The sequence below is a fragment of the Sciurus vulgaris genome (assembly GCF_902686455.1).
Source record: "Sciurus vulgaris genome assembly, chromosome: 12".
Classification (NCBI taxonomy): domain Eukaryota; kingdom Metazoa; phylum Chordata; class Mammalia; order Rodentia; family Sciuridae; genus Sciurus; species Sciurus vulgaris.
The window spans coordinates 81,972,865-81,998,604 of record NC_136473.1 but is presented as its reverse complement, the minus strand read 5'-3'; the positions used below and the strand labels follow the sequence as shown (position 1 = coordinate 81,998,604).

Sequence of the window (25,740 nt, the reverse complement as noted above, 5' to 3'; positions counted from 1 at the left end):
CTCACATCATTGAAAAGTGTTCAGAGGCAGCTTAAAGGGGAACTAAGCTGAGCAGCTCAGGGTTGCCCTCACAGACCCCAGTTACAGGGTGAAGGTCTCCCAGGCTGCAAAGCTGGACTAGTCTACAGATTCACAAGCCTGACTGGCCTTGAGTGTCGGAATCACTTGAGGAGCTTTTCAAATACAGATTCCCAGGCCCCACCCAGGCCAACCTGATCAGAATCTCTAGGTGTGTGACTGAGAATCCATTTTAAAAGCCTCTCCCTCAATGATCCTCACAATACAGGGGTGGGTTTGGAGGCAGGGCCAAGGGATGAGGGGGAGGGATCCGGAAAACAAGAGAGAGTTCCTCCCTGCTCAGCTGACCAACCCGCTTTCATGGGGAGCAGGTCTAGGGCCTGGATTTCTACCCCTCCTAAAAAAGTTTCTAGGCGCTGGATTTGGGGATTACCCACACATCTAACAGCAGATCTGTCCCTTCCTTCATCTCTGTTCTTACCCTGCAGCCTGGCTCCCTCTGGGATCCTTGCCCCTGCTCAGCCTCTCGGTGACCCAAAGAGATTGCTGAGGAATCTTCCTCCAAAGAGATTCCCTTGGAGGAAGGGGCTGAGACTGCCTCGTATCAGGAGGGGCCACTCTTTCTCACCGTATCCTAAAAGCCTAGGGTCACTTCAACGCTGGGCTCCCACTATGCATTCTCCTGGGGAAGCCCCGGATGAACTCCTTGCTCAAATCGCAGAAAGGAGAAAGGAAATAGCTGAATGGACATAAAGATCCTTGCTCACCCTCTTCCTCTGGGTCAATTCCACGGGTTCGTATACCACAGGGCGCTTTTAGCTCACAAATCCGCCCAGGGAGAAGCTAGCATCGGGGATTACAGGTGTGCCAGCGCGCAGGAGCAAGGGTTCTCGGGACCCACGGAGAGACATGGCACGCGCAGAAGGGGAGCGCTCGCCTTTTGCCCTGACCCCATAGCACCACCTGGTGTCTCCAACACAGCCTGCGAGACCCGGCCTCTCCGCGCGGGCGCACCGTGCAGTCCCGGCGCACCCCGTCTCTGTCCAGTGGGGGCCTCCAGCCCTGTCCTGTGGGCGTTTCCGGGTCTGTCTTGCAGCCCCTCGCTTTTACCCGAGTTTTACTTCCGGGAAGTGTGTGCCGGCCGCTTCTCTTTCTTTCCGGCGGCTGCGCTGGAAGACCTGTGATCCGCAGCGGGAATGCATGAGTAGCAGGGGCTGGGAGCGCGGTGAGGTGCTGGGGTGCAGAAGCCCGCCCGCGCGGCCGGCAGAGGGCAGCCTGTCTCCAGCTTTGGGCCCCAAAGGCTGCCTCCTAGCACTCTGTGGGTCGCCTCCAAACAGGAGGACCCACTTGTATTTGTGGAACTATCCATTCTCCTCCCTACATAAACCTCCCCAAGCATCTCCCCGGGGGCCATGCCTGTGCTGGAAATAGAGGGGTTACCAAGGTGAGGGAGACCTTGACCCTACCTGGGGAGCTCACTGTCAGTCCCACCCCGACCAGCAATCTCCTCTAGTCTCTGTCGCTTTCGCTCATAGCCTTGCCTTTCCCACTGCGCTGCACCGTTGATAGATCCTATACATACATAGGTCCCCTCTGGGTGGTGAGGTTTGTCAAGGCCACTCACTGTTGGATGGGTCATCTGGATAATAAGCAGAGGAGGCCACATTAAATCATCTGCTTTTTGTTTTGAAAATTCAGTGTGGACACATTTCCCAGAAGGGCTGAAGTAGTTTAAAACCAGCAGAATAAGTGAGATAAGCCAATCTCAAAAAAGTAAAGGACGAATGATCTCGCTGATAAGCGGATGATGACACATAATGGGGGGTGTGAGGGGGGCAAGAATGGAGGAAGGAGGGACTGTATAGAGGGATAAGAGGGGGTGGGAAGGGTGGAGGGAAGAAAAAAAACTAACAGAATGAATCAAAAATATTACCCTAGGTAAACGTATGATTGCAAAAACGGTATGCATCTACTTCATGTACAAACTGAGAAACGAGATACATCCCATTTGTTTACAATAAAAATGAATTTTAAAAAAAGAATATGTACTTTCTTCTAGTAAATTCACCCTTCAGTAAAGAAAAAAAAAAAAAAAAAAAACAGCAGAAAAGCACCACATCGGTATCTGTAAGATGAGGAACGTTACAACCCTCCAGACAAGCCTATTCCAGAGTCTGGCCTTCCATGGAAGTGGCTGTGGGGATCTTTCAATGCAAGGTTACAGAAGTAAACTTCCTGGCTTTGACTCAAAGTTGCCTTTGGCTGAGTTCCCTCTCTCACTGAGCTTTCCAAACTGGGGAGATGTTCTGAGCACACTTTGGGGACCTAGCTGAGCCTCTCCAATGCCCAACACCAGGCAGTTCCTGTACCCAGGTTGTGGAGGCCAAATGGGGCAAGGCAGTGATATTCAGCTGGTTGTATCACTCAGGTAGTGTGGTTCTGTTGGAACTGATAGTGAAAAGCAAGTTTTCCTTAAAAAAAGCAGAAACAAATGGTCTTTGATTCATTCCCACCAGGCCTCCAGCTAATTGTGTTTGCTCCGATACAGTTCCCTCCCAGTCCCCAGGGTGTGGCACATAGACACATAGACACAGGATTGGGACACCAGAGTTCTGTTCTAAACAGCTTTATTGACCAGATGAGAAATCAGCTTGAGTACAGCCCGTGCTGCAGACAGTGTGGTCCTATCAGTCACTGGGAGTCCCAAGGCCCAGCCCCTCCCCCTTCTTCCTGCTGCTCCTGACCTGGGGCCCTGGAAGGGATGGGGTGATGTGACCAGAGAAAAATCCCTGGAGAAGGGTGGGTGTGGAAGGGGCAGGTCTTGGGTTGGGGGAAGGCCCTGAGGACTGGGCACAGAAGGAAAGGGTGTTGAATGAAGGCTGAGGATCTGTCTGCCTCCCTTCACGTGATGAACAACAAGGCCAGGCGACAACAGAATAATAGCCTGGGCTGTGCTGGGATGGGGAAGAGCTGCCCACGGCAGCCTCAGGACTCATGGTTAAGGCCAGATCTAGCAGCCCTAATATTTGAACAACTGATAATGTAAATGTGTGTTGGAAGTGTCTCTCTAGGAGCCCCTGCCCCCCAACAAACAGGTAACTAGAAGCCCTATGTTGTTACCCTCCAGTCCCAAGTCTCTGCTCCAGAGATTCACAGGCAAGAGGCCTAGAGAAACAAGTGTCTCCTTTCTATGGCCATGACCCTGTCGGCATGCCTCTCTGCTCCTCCGAAGTGGCTCCTGAGCTAGGACTCCTCATCTTATTCTGAGGAACATCAGGAAGCTCACCCTCTTTCCCACAGAAGAGAATCTCTGAGTTCCAATAAACCACAGCCTTCCCCCACTCCATCTTGGTCCTATTTCCCTCTCCCTGGCCTGTTGCTGCTGCTTAGGACTCCAAAACATGGGCATAGTTGTCTTGGCCAGTTGAGGATGGATACTCAGCCCAAGAGGTTAAGAACAGGTCTGTGGGGAGAAGTATCAGGAGACCGGGCCTGGTCCCACACAGACTAAAAAGACAGATGTCGCCTACTGGTGATGGTGTGAGGTGCCAGGCAGGGGTAGCTCCTTAGTGGGGTGGGAGCACAGGCAGACCCCCAACCAAAGGGAGCCAGATGCCCAAGTTCAAGTCATTAGTGATGTGCGGCTAGGCTGAGTGAGAAAGAATCCTGGAGGTCCCCAAGGCTGCTGGGAAGGGGATGGCGATGAGAAGCACGGGAGTGGGCAGGGTGTGGCAGGCATTGGTGGCCTCACTCGGAGTGGACCAAGGCCCCAGCTCCTTGTCCAAAACCAAAGCCCTTGGGCCCGAAGTTTTTAGCATAGCATCCTGCAGAGAGAGGAGAGGGATGAGGACACACTCCTTCCCCCAATCAGACCCCCCTGCCACCCCTGGAGACTGGCCTCTGCAAAAAGAAAGTCCAGCAGCACCCCCACTTTTACTATACCCCCAATCTCAATAGTGAGGAGGTTCTAGATACCACTCTAGACCCATTTCCCTTACTACTTAAACAAGGAAAGGAGCATTATCTGCTTAAGAGCCCTGGTTAGGGAGTTAGGGAACCAGGCTGTAGGCCTATCCCTGCCCGAATTTGCCACCTGACTCTGGCCAAGTCACTTTCTTCCTCAGGGTTGTTTCCCCATCTGATGCTCTGGCTCTTAGATTCCACGGCCAGGCGTTGGTTCACATTCAGCAAAAGCATAACTGCAGGGTCTCCCTACCCCTCAGGCCTGCTACTCAACTGGAAGCAAAACTACCCACCTTTGCAGTATATCTCACCATCCTTGTCTGCCAGGGTGGTTGACTCCAGGCCTTTGCCACACTTGGCACATCGGAAGCAGGACTTATGCCAAGACTAAGGAACAAAGGAAATCGTTAATGTAGCCACCAGTGAGTAGGCTGCCTGAGTCCCAGCCCGTCCCCTTCACTTAACCATGGTGGAAGGCACTTCCTGTCACCTGCTGGGCTAGGGCTGCTGTCAGACAGCAGGTGGGAGCTTTCCAAACACACCACCTCATACCATCTTCAATGATGTGTTGCAATAAAGTATCACAATGGTTCTATGGTTATTGGTACCAGCTACACCACAAAAAGCAGGCGAAGGTGTGAGATTACAGCTAGGTAGCTGCTCCCTCCACAGGCGGGATGGGACAAGCCTTGTCCACATCCATTCTGCCTACGGATCAGTGTTGTGAACAAGGGCTCTGGACACCTCTTGACCCTGCCACTTACTAGTTGAACAGCAACCCTAATGTCCTCCTCTGGAGACCTCCCTGCCTATCTCAGAATGGATGTGAACTCCAATGGATTAAACATCCATTGCCCAGTTACAAAGCAGGCATTAGTTATTGGGATTCTCCTAGATCAACCCTGCCTCGAAAATTCTAGAACTCATTGTCTCATTTGCCCTAAGGCTATCACCTCCTGGAGAGTGGCATGGCCTCTCTCTCAGCAGGCAGTTGGCAGCACTAAATAACTCACTCAGTGTCGAGTGCCTGCTGGGGGCTGGAACAGAGCAGATCCCTGGTCAGTGCTGTCTGTATTACTTTGAAAGGAGAATGGGTCTACGAAATGCACTCCACTGAGCAGGAAGAGGCCAGAGGAACACAGTTCCTCCAGGGGCCACAGAAGGCCCTCTGTGGTTCTGAGCGGTGTCCTAAGAAAGTATAGGGCAAACAACCTCCCAGGGAAGAGGCAAGGCCCAGGTCTGTGCAGAGTAACCACCCACTCCCCACACAGCCAGACCACTGGGCAGCTGGTTCCCATCAGCAACAGCTGAGCAGCCTGAGGCTGATGTGTGGACAGTTTTGCTAAACCCAGGAAAAGTAAGGGGCTGGCAGCAGTCAGACAGGACAAAACAATGCCTTTTAAGGGCAGAGAGACTTCCGCAGCACAGCCGCCCAGTGCACAGACTGGAGGGTGAGAAAGGAAGCTGGATCCTTTCAGATTTCCTGGCTGCTGGGCCTCACCCACTGACTCCTACTCCCGGGACAGCAGTGGGGTTCAAGGAACTGATGTGGGAGAACCTAGGTCTCTGTCCTCCCCTCAGGGGCCTGTGCAACCTCAACAGTTCCCCAGCCTTTGCTTCTTCCTCTGGAAGGAAGAGGCTCTGCCCCAGCTCCCCAGGCTGGAGGAGGACTCAGTGGCACCTAGATCTCTACCCATCCTCATATGTTCTAGCCACTCGCCAAACCTAAGCTCAATCTACTTCCTCATTCATACAACACCTGAAAGGTCTCCTGCTCCTGGATATTGCTTCCATGACCCAGGCAAAGGAGAAGTATCAATTTATCCCTGCCTGTTCCGCTTGAATGCAAAATTCTTTTATCCTGCTCCTTAGAACAACCTTAACTTTACTTAAAACCTAAGTGATGGGAATGGTAATTCTTAGGTACTTTTTGGCAATTTTCTATTCTCATAGACAAAACAAGAAAAACCCAATGTAATGATAATAGTAGTGTCTCCTGTTTTCACATAATTTAATCAATGTGGGAATCTCTCATTTTGACTTCACAACAATCCCCAAAAGTAAATAATAATAATAATAATAGCTGACCTGTATTGAGCAACATACCAGGCACTGCATTGTACACTTTTCTTTTAAAGATGGAAATAATAATCCCCACCTTCAACAGTAATTGTGAGGGGTTGAGAGTCTGCTATGATCTAGACTTGGCCTAAGTGTTAGTTCCCCATTTCATTCCCTCTGGCCCTCTTCCTCAAGGTCAAAAAGCCTTGAAAGCCAAGACCAAATCCAGAAGAGTTAAAGATGGACTCTAGGCCCAGCTGGTCCATCAGCATGCTGTGTGATCTTAGCCAAGTCACTCCTCCCAGGCCTCCTGTGACAATTCAGAAATCCTCTTTGGCCACAAAATTTAGAGTCCTTGTCTCTGTGTGTGTGTGTGTGTGTGTGTGTGTGTGTGTGTGTGTTTAAGATGTTGATGGACCTTTATTTTATTATTTATATGTGGTGCCAAGAATCGAACCCAGTACCTCACACATGCTAGACAAGTGCTCTACCACTGAGCCACAACCCCAGCTCCTTGTCTGTGGTTTTCTAACTATTAATGTGAGCCTGAAAATTCCCAGGGCCTGAATTCTCCTGCTTCTTGCCCCCTGCAGCCTGAGAGAGGGATGTGATCAGCAGTTTGAACAGTAGGCCCTGAGGTGATTTCTACTGTGTGCTGTGGCTGGGGGCTACTACTGGAATCTTACAGAGGACAGTAGGCCTGGCAATTATGAACAGTCTCCCAGAAGGCTCTGATAAGCTCCAAACTTTGACAACCTCTGCCCTGGGAGTCTAGGGGTGGGTTTCTGGGAGTACACATCTCATGAAACAGAACATATATTTTTGGATGATTCTTAATATTTGGGGAATCACAAATCCTTTTGAAAAATCTGATGACAGTTATGAATCATCTTCCCAGAGACATTCCCCCAAAACTTTGCTTGTACTTTTAGGGGCCTTCTGGAAACTCTGAAATTCATCCATACCCCTAGATTCTGTGGTCCTCAACTCCAGAGTACAGACTGATCTTTGCAACTCCCTATGAATTGTCAATAGACAAGCCATCAATGCTGGGGACGTTACTGTTCATGGGTGATGTGAGCTCCTTGGAGACTGGGAAAGCAACCCATGGGGTCAAAGGGTATTCATTCCCGGGAAGGGAAGGGGTTAAAGGTCAGGGCTTAGGCTGCCCTGAGCAGAGCTAGGGTCACCAGTGGCAAAGTTCTGGGATCTACATTAGAAAGGTGTCTCCTGCCTTACCTTTCCGGCACCAATCACCTTCTCAGCAGCATAGACCGCCTGGCTGCATCGGGGACAGCGCTCAGAGCCACCAATCTTCTGGGCAAACTTGGAGGCATTAGGGTTGGTGGTGGGTCTGTGGCCAGGAGCTCTGTGTGGAGAAGGACATGTAGGGAGATGACACGCTGACAAATACAGGTGGGGCTGGTCCTGCTAGGGCAGGACCCACCCTCCCCTCATGCCAGGACAGAGCAGCTCTCCCAGCAGGAGTCACAGAGCTAGGGCCACCAGGGCCTCTAATGTCATCTCCTGTGTTACACAGGGACAAACCAAGGCTCAGCACAATGTTATTTTCATTGAAGCATCAAACTTCCCTCAGCCACCCAGTGAAACCCTGAAATCACTTCACACCTCATTTGCTAAGAATCACCCTCTTCTGCCCCTCATTTCTGTAGCTGGTCTAGTATCAGATTCTTTCCAGAGGAAATCTGCTGAAAAATCATTCCTGTTGGGTCAGCAACCTTGGCTGAACGTGGTAACTCATCCATCACTTCCACCCATCCCCTTGGAGCCGAGGAACTAGCCCGGCCTGCCGCCAACAGACATTCTTTACCAGCAGCTCAGAGGTCAGGGAGTGTTTTAGGGGGAGGGTGGAGACCCAGTGACACCCTGTGGTATTTCCAAGGCAAGGACTTCACCTCTGCAAGAGAGATGGCAGGGCCAAGCAAGGCTGGTGTGGCAGTGGTGCTGCTCAAATCCCTGGTCTGGCTCAGACACTTGCCGGGGACCCCAAGGGTTTTCTCATCTATATGGTGAGGAAATTGAACTGAGTAATTCTTGGGGCCCTTCCCAGCTCTGAGGCTTATAAAAATATGGCATGCAAGGAGGACCCTGGCCTGTTACATTCCAAGCTAGGTCCCCACCAGGTCCAGTAGCCTGCTCTATGACTCCTTTTTAAATAAATGCTCTCTGAGCCTTCCGCTGTTTAACCAAATGTGGTTGAAAATGTGTCCTATACCAAGGCAGGGAGAAAAACTCAAGAAAACATGCGAGAACATCTCATACTCACTCCTCATGCTTGATGCCCAGGGACTCCCCCTTGTCAGTGCTCAGCGTGCCTGCACCCTGACCATAGCCATAGCCTTTTGGCCCGTACTTCTTGCCGTAGCAGGACTTGCAGTAGATCTCCTCCCCATGCACAGCCACAGTGGTGCTGTCCAGATTCTTCTTGCAGACCACTATGAGGGGGACACAGGAATGGTGAATCGCAACCTCCTGCAGTTGAAGCTCTCTGGTACTTTGGGGCTTCCTGTTGTTTGTTTTTGATACTGGAGATTGAACCCAGGAATGCTTTGCCACTGAGCCACATCCCAGTCCTTTTTTATATCTTATTTTGAGACAGGGTCTCTTGAGTTTCTCAGGCTGGCTTTGAACTCACGATCTTCTGGCCTCAGTCTCCTGAGAAGTTGCAATTACAGATGTGTGCCACTTTGCATACAAATTATCCTACCCTTTCGGAACGGCATAGGTGTGCAGGCCAGTGGGGTGGCCAATGAGCTGGAGGAATCTGCTTGTATGACTCTTGTTGGCCACGCCCCCCCCACCTCCAGGAATCTATTAATCTCCCTCAGTCCTCGGTACCCTTGTACCTGTGATGTACCCCACAGTTCAGAGCAACAGCCTAGATTGGCTCTAAACCACAGAATGCCAAGTGGAGTTCTTCACTCTGCCCTTAACAGAGACCAAGTGTCCCAACAGGAAAGGAGAAAGAAGAAAGGAAGGAATAAGGGCAGAGTTTTCCTGCCTCCAACCATGGAATTCAGAGGAGACAGTCTGCACATGCTGGTGAGGGTCAGGGGTCGAGGATGCAACTAGGGAGGGGTTGCAGGTGAAGTGACATGTCCTGAAGAAAAGCCCAACATGGTCAGCTCTGAATGCAATGTAGGCCATGCTAATCACAACAGAACTGAAGTTTCTAGTCTCAGAAATAACAGGGAGATGTGAGTCTGGACGCTGGGAAGACTTCCCTGATTCCCAGGGTAAGAGATTGAATGGGGTGACCTGGAGGGCTTCCTGCATCCTCCTATCCATCTCGCAGGTGAGTTATGCAAGCTATCAAACATTAAAAGGTAGAGTGGAGTCAAATCCCAGCCCTCTCCCCTTCCAGCTGTGTGGCCTTTGCTTTTCTGATCTCGGGGCCCTCATTTGTAAATGCACATAACTTCTGCCCCAAAAGGTAGTTTGAGAATCAAATGAGATCTTACATGTGACATACTTAAGACAATACCCTGCACACAATAGGTGCATAAAGAAGTTGGCTACTCTTACAGGCATTATGTAAAGTTGGCACCATAGGGAGACAGGGAGCCAGTGGGATATCTGGGCCTCAAGAGATCATATGTTTCTAACTTCTAGCTTCTTCCCTCACGAGGCTGAACTTCACCCTATTTCTTTAGGTTTCATCTTGGAAACTTAATTTGCTTTTACAGTAGTTCTTAAATTTTGGAGTTCAATGTTCCCCAAACACCCCCTTCTGGAGCTAGAAGTCCAGGACACCACTGAAGAAGCCACGCCTCTCACCTCCCTCTGAGAAGCAACTTGTCCTCTCTTGCCTTTAAAAGGGTCCAGGGCCCTCCACCAGCTCCTCTCTCTCCCTGAGCCCCAGGTTGGAGACTTCAGACTAAATAAGGACCCTCTTGTCCTACCCTTGAGATCTCCACCCCATTCCAGCACTCAGGGCCACCCAAATATGGAACCTCCCGCCACCTCCCCTGGGGCTTGGCTCCTGAGGAGGGCCAGGGAACAACAGGCCAAAGGCTTCAACATTCCCTTCTAGGGTGGGAAGTCGGGAATTGGCCTGGAATTGTTTCCTGTAAGACCTAAGTTGAACTGGGAATTCCAAGACTAGAGAGGGAAGGCAGAAAGCAGAGATAAGAGTGGTTGGTGGAATGAGGCCTGACTCCAGCAACAGGCCCAGGAACTCCTCCCGGAGGACATTAGGGCCTATAAGCTGACATCCCCCAGGTGGCTCCCTGCTGGGCTGGCCAAGGCCTCCCAGGACTTTCTACTCTGCCTTGATTCTCTCAGAGGCACGTTCCTACCCACTGAGCCACCTTCCACACCCCACACGGCCCTCTGCCCCTCCACCCCATCCAGATGACGTAGCTGGATACACAGCTCCCTCCTAAGGTCCACCAAAGATTCAGTCAAGGGGAATTTTGAATATATTCCTTATCCAAGGAAGACCTGAATACATTTCCACCAAATCATGTTAAGCAAAAAACTAAAAAACAAAAACAACAAAAACCCCAAAACAAACAAACAAAACTTGGATGAGTTAGTTCACTTGTTGGAAAAGTGCTTGACTGAAAAAGAGAAAGGATGCCCTTTTCATTCCTAAACAGATCTTTGTGGGGGACCCACAAGTGCCAGGAGCAGCTCCAGGCACTGAGAATAAGCAAGCGGGCACGCTGCCTCAGACAACTGGGCACACGCAGCACAGTGCCGTCCCCTTAGAGCTCGGATACCCAGGACGGGAGCAGGCCCCAGACCCCAGAGGGACACGTGACCGTTCGCTAGGGCTGCGAGTTGCATAACGGCCCCCAGCGGCCCTACTCCCCAGCCTGGCTTTGTGCAACTGTTTCTCATCCCCAACACCCCCACACACCCTGCCCCAGGCCCTGCTCCTTCCTTCCTCTGCCACCCCCTGAATTCCTGACTTCCCCCCATGCCTGACCAACAGCCATTCCTCCCAGGCAGGAGCACTCAGCCACAGATGGTCCCTCTTAGTCAATGATGAAGCAACATTCGAGAGCAAAGAGAAGGGTCCTTGGGACCCCAGCAGCTTGGACCCTCTTCCCAGCCCTCTCTTATTGCCTCTGGGGAAAAAAAATGGCTTGAAAATGACTAAACGATGACCTGCTGATAACAAGACGCCGCTGTGTGGCCTCCTCTGCAGGCTGGAAGCCAGCAGGGCTCCCCTGAAGCTTGGGACTCCCCATTCATCAGTGAGCCCTGAGGCTGTCACTCCAGGTCCACCAGGCAGGGTGCGGCCCTGTGCTGGCTGGTTTCAGGCTGGCCTGCCCGGCAGCAGATCTGGAAAACATCCAGTGAAGAGGTGGCCCTTGGCCTACCTGGAGCCTACTTTGGAGCCCAAATTCCCTGAGAACAAAGGAAGCTCAGATCTCTTGACTGATCTAATGTGGTGCACGATGGACAGGCCCCCCTTGCCTGGGCCTATCAGATGGGCTTGGACTCCAACTCCCACTCTTGTATTATCAAACCATTCTGCAGCTGACCCCTGAGTGGTGGGCGCGTGTGTGTGCACACACATGCATGCACGTGACTCCAAGAGAGTGCTTAGCGTTTATAGAGCACTCACAAATGCTTGAAGTGCTTCGTTTGTTTTATGAGCTCCTTTCATTTCAATTCTCACAATGACCCCAAGAGGTAGGTACGAATGAGAAAAGTCAACCAGAGAGAAAGTGGCTAACTTGTCTGTCATCACACGGATAATAGAAACTGAATTCTGAGTTTGTCCCTGATCAGACTGGCTCTGAAACCTGGGGCTTAACCAGGACACTCCACAGCCTCCCACTCAGCTGGTCCTCAAGGAAACACATCTTGCCATAGTCACCTCTTCTTCTCTACCCGCGCCCCCCTTACCTATCAGGGATTGAGCCAGAGGGGCTCTACCACTGAGCTGCATTCCCAGTCCTCTGTGTTGTTCATTTTGAGACAAAGTCTTGCTAAGTCGCGCAGACTGGCCTCAAGCTTGGGATCCTCCTGCCTTGGCCTCCCAAGTCACTGGTATTACAGGTGTGCACACCGCAAGTGGCATAATAGTAGCCTCTTCTAATGCAGACCTTCTGCTCTGAGCACCAGGAACCAAACATCTAGGAATCCAAGGAGAGGCTTCTCCAAGTCACCACTTCCTGGACACATCACCTGACCCAGGTACCAGCCAGTGGAGCATCCCAGGTCAGGGTCCCTGGGTCAGCCTGACCTCTCTCAGTCTCTTCAAGTCTTGGGCCTGGCTTCCTACTTCTGCAGCGACTCTCACTCGGAATTATTAAGGATGGATGGCAGTGATGGTGGGCCCCTTCCTCCCTTCCTCGCAGGCCAAGTAGAGTTGGGACTGGGGGAAGGAGCCATGCTGACCTGGAAGGGTGAGGGACAGAGAGCCCAGCTCCTCCTCCGCACTGACCTTCACCATGAGGTTGAGGCCTTGATTGCTTTTTACCCAAGGATCATTTGGGTCTGAAGCCTAGTGAGACTTTGGGCTAAAATGTCTTCCTCTGAAATGACAGGTCCGTGGCAGGGAGAAAGAGGAGTGGAAAGTTTTCCTAAGCAAGTCTTTCCAGCTTGGCCGTCAGCCCCTGCACACCCGCCGCCACCCGCGGGCCCTGGCCAGTTCACCCCTCAGAAAGCAACTTCTGCAGGGAACAAAGAGGCCCTTAAGTGTTTCCCTCCCCAGCTGTGCCTCAGCCAAATGTCAAGTTATTTACATCCCGCGGGACCAGTTCCTCGGGGTGCAGACAGGCCAGCCTCCCCGGGGGCCTGGTCCTGGGCGACACGGGCCAGCGGTACTCACTGCACAGGAAGCAGGACTTATGGAAGCTGTGGCCCTCACACTGGACCTCCTCGGCAAAGTACACCGTCTTCTGGCACACCCCGCACTTCTTGCCTCCTCCCCAGTTCGGCATTCTGAAAGGAGACACCAAAAAGGGAATTCATTCAGTTCACAGAGCTGGAAACACAGACTGCCCGTGACCAAGAAGCAAAGGCAGGACTGAGGTACAGGCAGGACTCCTGTGGGGGCCACGCTCCCTGGTTCCCCCAGCATCCTCCAGTGCTTCTTGGGGGTCCCTCCTGCCACTGCATCCTATGAACTAAGTGGATGCTGTGCTTCCAGCCCTGGGTAGGAAGGAGGCTGCAGGAGCAAAGCGAATGAACTGGCTACCACTGTACACGTCACCATGGGAACGTGTCACCAAGAGAGTGGGCCATGGAAGAGGCCAGAGCTCTTAAAAACAAATCCATTCAGGCAAAGTTCACAAAGGGGCCAAACTCTAGCTGTTGGCAGATGAACGTATGGGTGGAAAATGGGCTACAGAAAGGCAAAGGAAGATCATGAACTACTGTCTTAGGTGAGTTACAACTAAGGCAGGGACCGGAGCACTGTGGGTCAGGGGTTATCAGAGAGGCTGCGAGGCTCTGGCAAAGGTCTTTTTTCTTTTTTCCTTTGATACCAGGGATTGAGCCCAGGGGCACTTAACCACTGAGCCACATCCAGACTCCCCCCTTTTTAAATTTTTTTTATTTAGAGACAGGGTCTCACTAAGTTGCTTACTAAATTGATGAGGTTGGCTTCGAACTCGGGATCCTCCTGCCTCAGCCTCCCTAGCTGCTGGGATTATAGGTGTGCACCACCACACCCAGCCGAAGTTTTTTCTTAACTTGGGTGGATGTCACATGAGGGGTACCTCTATCATTATTCTTTGAGATATTCATGTAGACTTTTAGACATTCTTTTGTATGTAACTTATAGCTCACCAGGAGCCACAGGAGACAGTCACACAGGGACACTGTTCTCAGGCTTTAGAACCAGGTAATGAGCTTTTGCAAAACCAGATTTAGTAGCACTGCCCCAGATGTGATGAATCATAATCCCTGAGAATGAGGTATACAAATTTTTAGTAAGCACCCTAGGTAAGACTAAACAAGTGGCCTGGACCAACTTTGAGATACTCTAGGTTACTGGCTCGGAGCTGAGGGGTCCTGATGCCAGAAGGTTTTGTCCAACCTGGATCCTGCCACTCACTGGCTGTGTGACCCTGGGTGAAGCAGTTGCTCTTCCCAAACCTTGATTTCCATACCTGTAATATGGGGATGATAACAGAAGCAGCTACATAGAGTATTTCTGGAGAGTAAATGAGGTATGATATGTCAAAGGCCTGAAACATAGTAGGTGCTCAATAAGTATTATTAACACACAATTTGAAGACTACAAAACAGGCACTGCCACTGGTCAGTGCCTGATTTGCGAAAAACAGCAGACAAGGTAAATGCTACAGGAACATGGCGATCACAGAAAACCCTTAAGCTGATGGCATCTGCTTCTCTCCTTCCACTTCAATCTTCACCCTATAGACACAGGCAGGAGGAAGAAGACCTCCCAGCTTTTCATCAGAAGTTCATGAAAGGCAGGGGTTGTATACAAGGCACATCTGACGGAGGTTTCAAGATAGGTGTCAGGTGTCCCAGGTGAGCGAAGAAGGGTGCAGCGTTCTAGGAAAGGAAGCACTCTGTGTCCAAAGCCAGGAGGCAAAGGAGTCGAGGGAGAAAGCTCTCCGGAACCTGAGTCATGGAAATCTTGAAAATAGGCAGGTGGCATTCAGGACACACCCTCCCAGAGCAGGGCTTGTGCTGGCAGCTAGAGAGTCGGTGTCAAAGATGGAGGTACACCTACTCCCCACCACAGGAGAGCTTCCCACCTCACGAGGACATGGGCCTCATGTCAGGAAGGGGGCCCAGGTGGCGCTCATGCGGAGTCCCATGCCCTGCACAGCACCTGGCGTAGAGGTATTCGATAGATAGCTGAGGAACGAGTGAAGGATGCCCAAGTACTGAGAGCCACCCTGGGGCCATGTTCTCTGCACAGGTGTATCTCCGCAGAGCCCGGGGCCTAGCAGAGTGCTTGAGAAATGTGCACAGGCTGGGAGCAGAGCTTAAGGTGGAGAAGGGGTTTGGTGATGCCAGCCGAGTGTCCCCCAGATGACAGGAGTCTCCAGCAAAGTTTTGTTGGAGCAGAGGAGAGAGATATGTTTTCACTCCCACATCCTCAAAGTTGGGGTTCCCTCTAGTCCCTCCCCCTCCCCAGTCTCTGGTATGCACACCTACCTGCTGGCACCTCCATTGCAAGGCCTCTATACATGTGACCCTGGCCTCTCCTCTAAGCCCAGACTCCCACACCCAATTCCAGGTGAGCATGTCCACCTGGGCAGTGCACAGGGACACAGATTTGCACAGGAGTCATCTGATCTCTCTACCTTTTTCTCAACCTTGTTTTTCTCCAGACTTCTCCATTTTTGCTTGTGGTACCACGACCATCCTCCACTTCACTAAGGAATCTCATCTCAGATCTTGGAGAAAATGGGTTCCTTGCCCTTCCCCAGCTGTGGCTTACTCTGCTCCCCTTGACCCACTGCCAAAGCCAGGAGCCAGGCCCCTCAGGTTCTACCACCTCTTGGTGCCTGTCCTCTCTGTCCTTCCCACTGCTCTCTTGCCTTGCCCAGGAGGTCACAGCAGCCGCTTGAAGAGGACCTCTGCCACAGTCTCCTTTTTCTTAGTAACTATCCTGTTTTCAGCCATGGCACGTGGCCTGGACCTCACCTCATCCGCCAAGGTTATCGGTTCCGGGATGGGCCAGGCCAGTGAGACAGGGATTTCTGGGGCTCTGAAAGAAAAACGATTCTGTCTTCTGGGAGAGTTTCCCCAACCCCATGTGGAGCAAAGAAGGGGAGCAGGGGGCTCTAGCACTGCTGTCACAAGAGGGGACAGGGACAGGCGGTCCTAGCATAAAGCTGATAGCTGGGGAAACAGAGCCGAGATACAAAGGAAAGTGAGTCTTTGATAACATCATTAAGCCAAGCCTCAAGTTCCATCTATCCATCTCTGAGCTCTGGTTAGACAAAGCAACAAACTCCCTCCGCCTTTAAGTCAGTTACTTAGTGCACGTGGGGCACATTCAGAGTGACGACCTGAGCCGCTTCTGGAGTCTCCTTCCTAGTCCATCCTGGCACATGGCTCCCAGATCTGTCTCATGGAGCATTCCCCTGCTCAGAAACCAGGAGGTGCTGGGTGCAGTGGTGCACACCTGGAATCCCAGAGGCTTGGGTCCCAGCGCCTTGGGAGGCTGAGGCAGGAGGATCACAAGTTCAAAGCCAGCCTCCGTCATTGAGGGAGGACCTAAGCAACTCAGTGAGACCTTATTCTAAATAAAATATAAACAAGGGTTGAGGATGGGGCTTGCTGGTTAAGTGTCCCAGTACCAAAGAAAAAAGAAAGAAACCACGAGGTCTTCCCTGCCTGCAAATGACCACACCCCCCTGGTGTTAGAGTCTCCCCAGCAGTCAGTCCCACTGCTTCCCAGCTGTCCCCAGCTACTCCATCTCAGTTACCAGATAGCCATTTGACATGTGTGCAGCCCGGGGCAGGTAGAAAGCCCTGAGGCGGCACCTGTGCACAGAACTTGGGGGAAGCTGTGCAGAGGCAGACGGCTGAGGCTGGGGCCCACTGTCCTCCTCCAGGGTCTGGAGGGACCTCTGCCTCTGCATAAGCCCAGCCTCTCCTTTTCCAGGTCCTGTCTCGACCTCAGCTGCTCAGGCTCCTGCGCATCACTGACACAGCCAGCAGATGTGGCTCCTCTAATTGCACGCGACTTCTCTGCCTCCTGAGATAACTGGGGCCGGTGCCAGTTCCCAGCCTCTGCTGATCAGTCCTTCAGCCCTGTCCTGTCCTGAGGACTCCAGAGCTAACTGCACTTGTGGAACAAGGGCTCGGAGCTGCCAAACTGTACAATGAAAATTCAACAGAACAGCAGCGCATGTCTGACCACCTTCTTCCCACCTTCCTTGCAGTGTGGGGCCCTCATTCTATTCAGGTGGCCGCCCCCTCCACCCAGTGCCTCAGGGGAAGTGTCCCACCCCAGATCTAGGGACAGACATTTGTGGTGATCCCATTCCCCTGCCAGTGGCTGATTCAGGAAGAGCTAGGACCACATCTGGCCAATGAGATATGAGAGAAACTGCCTAGGAAGCCTCTGAGGGAAATGATCAGTCACATGGAACCACATTGGCTCCCTTAATTCTGCCAAGGTGCCTCCATGTGACCCAGCCAAGGCATCCAGATAGCTGCTATCACCTGCCATGTACTAGACAGTTTATGTGCATCATCCCATCCATTTCCCTCTCATTGCCTGAAGGTGGAGAATATATGCCCACTTTACAGACAAGGAAAACAAGGCTCAGAGAGGGTAGGCAACTTGCTTGTAATCACACAGCTGGAAGAGACAGAACTGGATTCTAATGCAGGTTCTAATGCATTTCTGTGTCCTCTGTGGCTCCAGTCACCACGCTGCAGCCTAGCGTAGCTAAAAGTGGCTGCATGCAGTTGGTGTGCAGTTCTTCAATGCTGGCTCTCTCCCTTGTCCCTCTCCTCCCTTTCCAACCCCCTGAACCAGCAGGGGACATGCTCATACCCCTAGGAACACCCCTAAGGGAGGAAAGTTCCCCTAACCACGTGGTGGGGAGTCAGTTCCAAGCAGCGTTTTGTTCCTACACACAAAAGCCCTTCTCCTCCTGGGGGAGACCCACAGTCCATACAGGCCTACCCTTGTTCTCCCTGGCCCCATTTCAGGGGCCCACATCCAGCAGGGCCCCAGGGAATCAGGAACAGGGGCGGGGAAATGGGTGAAGCCCAAGGACCTGTCAGGGAGGAAAATCTGCCCAGGATTCCTCTTGGCAGGGCCTTTCCTTTGAGGTTGGCCTTTGGTTGGGGCATTGGGCGGGGGGCGGGGGGGGGGGCTCCCCTTAGGAGCCCAGTGACAGGACATGGCTTGAGACCTGGAGAGGAAAAGCGGTGATGGTGTCCTCAGCCAGGAAGGCTTTCATAGCCCTTGTAGATGAGCTCCCTGCCCGCTCTGATCAGAGGGGGACCCTCCAGGAGACCCTGCACAGGGGAACGAGTCCCAGCTGGAGGGAGCTCCTGCAGTGTGAGCTGGAGCAGCCCACTCCCTCCTTTCTGCCAAGTCCCTACTTTCCAATAGCCAAATTCTGCCTGTGAGAGGTTGAGTTGCCTTAAAAGGAAAGCGGTTTCTCAGTTGGCGGGGAGTGCTGACAGAGGGCCACTTAGCTCCCTTTCAATTGACTTCCCTGTTCTGGGGGACAGCAGACCCGCCAGAGGTACGGTAAAGAAAATTCCCTAGGTCAGAGTTCAGCGGTTAGGGAAATGGGAGCTGGGGTTAAAAGGATCAGATGCAACCCTTCCTAGCTGAAAGATCTGGGATCAAGTTATTTTCTGCTCTGGGCTTAACTTGCTTATCACTAAAATGAAGCACTGACAGCCAGCACGGTGGCGGTGGCGCATGCCGTAATCCCAGCGGCTCCAGGGGTTGAGGCACGAGGATTGTGAGTTCAAAGCCAGCCTCAGCAATTTAGTGAGGCCCTAAGCAAGTCAGTGAGACCCCCATCTCTAAAAATAATATTAAAAAGGGCTGGGGATGTGGCTCAGCGGTTGAGTGGCCCTTGGTTTAATCCCTAGTACCAAAGACAGCGGGGTGTCGGGGGAAGCACTGACTATCCCAATCCTATCCTGAGGATTAAATGAGAATGTATAAAAATAAATGCACAGGGCTGGGGTTGTGGCTCAGTGGTAGAGCACTTGCCTAGCATGTGTGAGGCACTGGGTTCAATCCTCAGCACCGCATATAAATAAATAATAAAATAAAGGTACTGTATCCATCTACAACTAAAAATATAAGAATAAAAATAAATAAATAAATGCACAGCCCCTGGCACCCCATAGGGCTCACACCTCTGATTTCCTACTAATGGGATTGGCCCAAGCAAACCTTAACACCATCTTGCCAGATGTGGGGCCAGATGGCTACCTCCCTTCACAGCTAGGCCACATCTGGAAGGAACAAAGCTTGAAAATCAATGTATCAAATAGGGACCAGGAATTCCTGACTTGTCTTTCAGCCCAACTAACGAGTCTGGGACAAGCTGTTGCCTTTCTGTGGGGTTCAGTTGCCCTGGCAACCTGAGTCCACAACCAGGGACCTTTTATTGGGGAAGATGGGACCAGGGATGAACTCAGGGACACTCAACCTCTGAGTCACATTCCCAGCCTTATTCTTGTATTTTATTTAGAGACAGGGTCTCACTGAGTTGCCCAGCACCTTGCTGTTGCTGAGACTGGCTTTGAACTCGTAATCCTCCTGTGTCGGCCTCTCAAACACTGGGATTATAGGCATGCGCCACTGCGCCCAGCTAGCAGGGACCTCTTGTATATGGCTCTTGATAATCAAGAATCAGTACTATCTTCTGTGTTCACACTATCCACTGTATTCCCTTCAGGGAGTTATATTCTCACTGGGAATTGCTGTCTGTGTTCTGGTTTGTCCTACTTCACTCACTGTGTTGATAATCTCAACAGAGAACAGAACTTGAATTTTCTGCTGAATAACTGGAAATATCCAGTCAGCTGTTTACCTGAAATGTCAGGATCCTCAGGGCTGGCTAAAGAACAGAAGTCAAGAATTGACCATCTCCTTGGGCTGGGGTTGTGGCTCAGTGGTAAAGCACTTGCCTGGCATGTGTGAGGCCCTGGGTTCAATTCTCAGCACCACATATATATAAATTAATAAAATAAAGGTCCATTGACAACTAAAAAAAAAAATTGACCTCTTCTTATAAGCAACTATCCCCGGCTGGCTGCCCTGCCTAGAAGTCCCAATAAGAGCTGTACCCAGATCCTCAATCTTGAGAGGAGAAATCCAAGATGGCAGCTTATCCAACAGCAGAGCAAGGGGTGGACCAGGGAACAGACTCTGGTGCTCACCCCAAATCTCACGAAAGTCAGCACAGGTCATATGTTCAGTGGGTCATGTTTCAAGTTTAAGAAATCATCTCAGGGAGGTATAACTTAACTGCCAGCCACCAATGCCTGAAGGAGGTCCCCTCTCATCAAACCCTTGACAAACCATCCCACATCTTTTTTTTCTCCTGTGGAAAAATCCTATCTCTCCCATTTCATAATCACTTGTTCCCTATGGCCAAAGGGTGACTGATGGGCCCAGGACTTAAGTTCCCACCCTCCTGGTCCAGTAGAGACCTGTCAAGTGTTTATCTAGTTAGAAACATGCTGCTCATATTACGTGACCTGTTTGGTATCTGCCAGGTATACAGGAGTGCTGTCATCCTTTCCAACCCTGCAGCTCAGCCTCTTCCTCCAAGCCCCCATGTCCAGAGAACAGCCAAGGACAGAAAGAGAATGAGGGGACCCACTGGTTCAGAGTCCATAGAACCTATATATTGGAAGTGACACTTGTGACCCTAGGAAATAGACTTCCCTGAAGGTAACAGTCACAAGGGATGGCCAATAGGAAAAAGGGACAGGCTTGGCCACAACTTTATATGTCCCACTACATGATTTCTTTGGAATCTTGTACATGATTCACCTCTCCAAGAAGTCAACCAGCATCACTGAGCGCTCACGGCTCCAGGCCCATATACCCCAGAACATGACTGGAACCAGCTCAGCACCCTCCCTTGCTCTGTGGCACGACTTCTCTCTTTTCAAATCCATGCCCCATGACTCTTGTGGGATTGTGAGCTGTCAAGGGTAATGCTACGTGTTCCCCTTTCCCCACTAATTCCCTGAGGCCATTTTGTAGCAGAGTTCTCCACTTGGAGAGTTCAGAAATCTGCCGGTCATGAAATCTCAATATGTACAGGAAATCCTATAGCGTATAAGGCTTTGCAGACTAATTAACAGATAGTTTCTTGACTTTTGTCTGGAATGATGTCAACTTAGAGTGGTAACAGTTGGTTGTCCCAAGCACTAAACAAAAAGGTCTGAATTGTTTTGCTTTTATTCATTTTTTAAAAAGAAAAACAAATGAGCAATTAGGCTTCATAAACACAGGTTGCTTGCAGCTGACATCTCAGGAAGCGCCACCCCATGACACCCCTGCATAAAGAATACCCGCCCCCACCCAGGGGTTGACTTGATGCTCCAGCTGCAGACCTTCCATTTCTTCCTCTCTTGTCAACACGGGAGCCAGACGCTGCCTCTGGCCCCTGGGAAGCCCTGGAAATGCCAGAGTCTGGAAACCCTAGCTGCCTCCGTATTTACACACTTTACCATACATGGGAATTAATGCTGGCGTCAGACAAATTCCTGGGGAGCTACGTAGTCCAAGCCACGTCATTACCATATAAATTCCTGACAAGTGGCAACTGCAGGCAAAGCTCCTGTCAGAACTCAGGACCCCTCTCTTCCCCTCCCCTACCCCAAGTGGTGCTGATTGCACTGATCTCTCTCTCTCTCCCCCCGTCACTCCCTCCCTCAAGCTGGCCCTTATCCAGGCTTCTTTTATTTCCTGCAAACCTGGTCCCAAAACACAAACATGCATCAGAGCTGGTGAAAGCATATCTAGCAACTCGAGTTGCTAGCAACTCAAGTGTGGGACTCCCCTCACCCCCACCCCAGCCATGGAGCTGAGTGAAAACCTAGGGTCAGGACTCCTGACCTTATTCACATAAAAAAATGGCAAGGTCATATCTGCCTTTAAATTATTTACAAGTCTTAAGTATCTTGTAAAGTTAATGCGTTTCACAAATGACAGCTATTTCCTTAGTGAGTTAATCTGGAAAGAGAAGATGCCAGCCCAATGACAACTCCTCAGGGGACCAGCTGCAATCTGAGCAAGTTCCTTCTCACCTCTGAGCTTCAGTCTCTCCATCTGTAAAATGGCAAGCATCAGCACCTACCTGATAAATTGTCCAAGATAATACTTAACATGATACTTAACACAGGCCTGGCACCAGTAAGCATAGAGATCTGCTTACTATTATCTTAAGAAAAGGCCAATTCTAACACTCATTGTCTCTAGGTATTTTCCAATATGCCTGCATAATGGCAAACAGCTGGTTTGCTTGGAGTAGAAGTCTTTTTCTCACTTGTACCTCTTTGGATCTCAAAATGTTCACTACAAGCCTCTTCCCAGGCCTCTAGCAAGCCAACTTCTCACAGTGAGCCGAGCCGGGTTTACATAAATACTTAAAACTTTAATAGTCCACCTGAAAGCCTCCTAATTTGCTTTCCCTTCCAGGAGATCCAGAGTGGATAAAAACTTTGCTTCTTTCCACACACCTGCTTGTCAACACTACCTGCAGGGAAAAACTGGTGACTATCTTCAAAGTTTATGAATTCCAGTAGGACAACTCAGCTGAAAGCCCATTCCTACCCCCATTCGTTCACCAAATGTTTACTGATCACATACCAAGTATCAGCATAACCCACCCCACCGCCCCCAGGCTGCAGCTCTGACCCAGGGAGGACTGGCTGGCTCCAGAGGCAGATATGCAATTACAAAAGAAAACACCTGGGCCAGAAAGGCAGGTGCTAGGAGAGACCAGAGGCAAAGAGGCTGAGGCACCCCTGTCTGACGTACTTTATTAGTAGGTCAGTGACAGAGCTGCTGAGCCACACAACCTCCCTCGACCCTCAACACCAGGCATCAGAGACCTTAGGTCAGTTCTTCCCTCCCCCTCCTCCGGGCCACACCACACCCTCTGCAGGATAAACTTCCTTCTCCATCTGACTGTCCCCGCCCCGGATATCCACAGCAAGGCAAAGGGTCCTTCACTGAAAGACCAAGCGGCAAGACTGGATTGGCAGTAATGGGATAAAGAGTAAGAGAGCCACAGGCTCAGATCAGTCTCTCAGAAGGCATGGCCCTAGCTTCCTGAGCAGGAGACTGGCTAGAGAATCAGAAGGCAGCCGCTGAGTGGGAGCCTGGAAGCTCAGCACCCGTCTCCAAATCACACCTGGGTCAAATCCCCAACCTGACTCTGAGATGACGGAGAGGCAGCTCACAGCTCCAGTCAACTCTGTGTCTGAGAGGAAGGGGGTGTGGATAGGGAGAAGGCAGCGCCTGATCGCTGCTCTGGTTCTGAAAGAAACTGAGGTGTCAAGAAGTTGTCCCTTGTCCAAGGTCACTTGTGTAGTAAGTGGCAAATCAAAGAGTCAAAACTGCCTTCCGATCTCTCATCAAGATTCCTCGCTACTTCTTCATGGTAAACTTTGTACCAGAGTGGAGTGGACTTCCACCATGCCAGTGTGACAAGATCCCAAGGCTGTGACCTCTCACCATGAGGCCTGACTATTCTTTCTTCCCCAGGGGGTGAGTGGCAAGAGCTCAGGGCCTTGAGCTCCAGGTCACCTATTGCTCCCAGCCTAGGCACAGACCTGACTGCATTACAACAGCACAAGGACCAGACACTTGCAGAATATGCCAAGCCTGTGCCACTGGATAAGGTACCTGCCTCAGTGGGTTGCTTCTTGGGTAACATATCCCAGCTTGCTTAAACGTGCAATATCATCCCCTTTCTCACTGGCCTGCGTTCCCGGCTGAGGCCACACCAGCTCACTGAAGGCTTTCAGGTTTCAGTGCTGGGCATGGCCCAGCACCACCACTTGGGGGACGAGGAAAGGCTGTTTCAGAAAGGGGAAAACACCTGCGTTCAGGGGCACAGATCCCAAGACCAGGCCTATGAAGCCAGATGTTTTCCCCATCCCACCCGCTGGCACTTTGTCCCAGAGGAGGAGGCGGTGGGAGGGGTGGCACGGATGCCCTCATCTCTCTGCCATACAATGAGCGTCAGTGGCCCGCAGAATTACCAATTGTTCTGCCCGACCTGCAGGCGGTGGAGGGAGCCGGGTCGCCCTGGGTCAGGAGCACGCGAAAGCCAACTGTGTCCAGGAAGCCCGGGACTGAGTAGAGACCCAGTGTCTCCAGGAAGAAGAAAAACCGCCCTAGCTTACTACGGCCGCTTCTCACAACTCATCCGCGACGGTCCCGGCTGGCGTCACTTTTTCCTCCAAACTTTCCTTGCAGCCGTCAGGGCCACCGCGGGGCGGGAAACAGGAGGCAATGGGTGCGTCCCAGGAGCCCCTGCAGGGGGCGGCCGCGGGGTACAGAGGCGGGCGATGCCCGGGAGGTGGCTGGGCGCACTCACCTGGCAGCGATCGGCGGCTGGCGCGAGCTGCAGGCTCTGTCGGAAGCGGTGGCTGGGTGCGCCCAGCCTGCGCGCCGTTTTGTTCCGCTCCAGGAAGGCGTGTCCCTCGCCACGCCAACCAGTAGGCTTTGCACACCGCACCACAGCAGGGCTGATGTCACGGCGCGAAGCCCCGCGGCGCTTCCCCCCCCCCCCCCAAGACACTAGCAGCCCCGCCGGCGGGCGGGAGCCGGAGCAGAGACGCCGACTCCAGGCGCGCCCGCCGCCCGCGCTGTGGTCCCACTGGGCGCCCTGTCGCCGCCGCGGTCGCGGGAGAAAAGTCTTGCACGTGGGAGGGACTTCTAGGGTTTCCCTGTCAGCAAGACAGGAAGGCGGAGGTGTAATCAGAGAGATCACATCGGTGATAAACTGGGGCCTTAGGGAAGAGTTGGGGCGCTCAAATTTGCGTGTCCCTGTGGCAGACTGTAAGGGGCATACCTTGGGAGCCAGAGTAAGACGACTCTTTCAGGGCAAGTCAGGTCCTAACCCTTGAACTTACTAAGCCCCGGCCTAGACGACGCGTTGGCTTCAGGTTCATCTGTGCACGGGGTATAAGTCACCGAAGTGTTTGGGAGGGACAAATGAGACCATACAGGACCAGTGAGCCTTCAGCAACGCCTTCTCCAACAGCTCTGGTCCCCTCAACTTACCCTACCTTCCCAAAGGGGATTGCCCTGCCACCCTTCAAAGCAGTTGGAAGGTCAGGGAACTGGATAAGGGGAGAGGGGCACACCAATTGGCAACTTCCCCAGAGGCAGCTTTTGGTGGCCTGGGCCTGTGTCTACCATTCTGAAGGTTAGAGGCCTGGAGAAAATCCCACTTTTCAGAACTCTTGGGGATCGAGTTGTCAGGCAGGGTTCTATCTGGCCCAGTGGCAGCTTTACAGGTGCTTGGAACGTCTCTGATCTCTGAAATGCTCTAGGTCCCGCAGACACCCTGTCTTCTCCCCTGGGCAGGCCCTCAGGCTTCATTTATAGCCTTGGGTTGCTAAATTTACTCTCTTTCAGGAATACAGTTAAGAATCTCATGATCCAGAAAATGAGATCTTTAGGTTTTTCTTGCTTGCTCCCATAAGAAACGTGGGCCTTAATCAAGGCCCATCATATATAACTAAGACCCTCCAAGACTGAGATAAGTACCCAATCAATGTGTCTTGCAGAAACACTGCTGTCCTCATCTGACCCCACCAAATTGCAGGAGAAGAAACCTGGAGAATTCTTGGTCTTTCTTGCACTGAGCAAATAATAGATAAAGAGGTACATTAAATTGCAGAACTAGGATCAGTGTTAGAGATCACGGGGTTGCTGCACTACTATGCCAATACCATGGAGGGTTCCCCTGTCCTTTCAGTAACTGGTATTCTGGAGAGATGAGCTTGGTGTTCTGCCCAAGATATTGCAAAAAAGGACAAATGCCTGTATTCCCTTCTATGGTCTGGATTTTTCTCCTCTGGACTTGTGGATCAGTAGATTTCCCTGTGGGTGTGCCAACCTGTTCTGTGAAATGTTCTTAGGGATGGCTGAGAAAAGGGAAAGCAGTAACTGCAGTCACGCTTGGATTTCTCCCAGAGATCTTAAAGCACCATGTAAACAAAGTGGCTGCACAGTGCATCATCCAAACTGGAGTGGTTTTG

The 25,740-nt window shown here is 51.6% G+C and overlaps 1 protein-coding gene across 1 annotated transcript; it reads right to left on the bottom strand.

The window, feature by feature from the left end:
* Nucleotides 1–2,628: 2,628 nt before the first annotated feature.
* CSRP1 (cysteine and glycine rich protein 1) lies at nt 2,629–24,228 on the bottom strand. Its single transcript, XM_079106035.1, has 6 exons — nt 24,069–24,228; nt 12,854–12,966; nt 8,330–8,498; nt 7,282–7,411; nt 4,275–4,368; nt 2,629–3,842 (listed from the first exon to the last, which is right to left on the bottom strand). The coding sequence occupies exons 2-6, from the start codon at nt 12,963–12,965 to the stop codon at nt 3,766–3,768; spliced, it is 582 nt and encodes a 193-aa protein (XP_078962161.1). The 5' UTR covers nt 12,966; nt 24,069–24,228; the 3' UTR covers nt 2,629–3,765.
* Between the last annotated feature and the right edge of the window lie 1,512 nt (nt 24,229–25,740).

Bases quoted from the DNA above. Each gene is read 5' to 3' on its own strand.
- CSRP1 (XM_079106035.1), bottom strand. From the start codon at position 12,965: ATGCCGAACTGGGGAGGAGGCAAGAAGTGCGGGGTGTGCCAGAAGACG. The intron at 8,499-12,853 runs GTGAGTACCGCT...TCCCCCTCATAG, and splicing joins TAAGTCCTGCTTCCTGTGCA to TGGTCTGCAAGAAGAATCTG. The intron at 7,412-8,329 runs GTGAGTATGAGA...TTCTCCACACAG, and splicing joins CTGGGCATCAAGCATGAGGA to AGCTCCTGGCCACAGACCCA.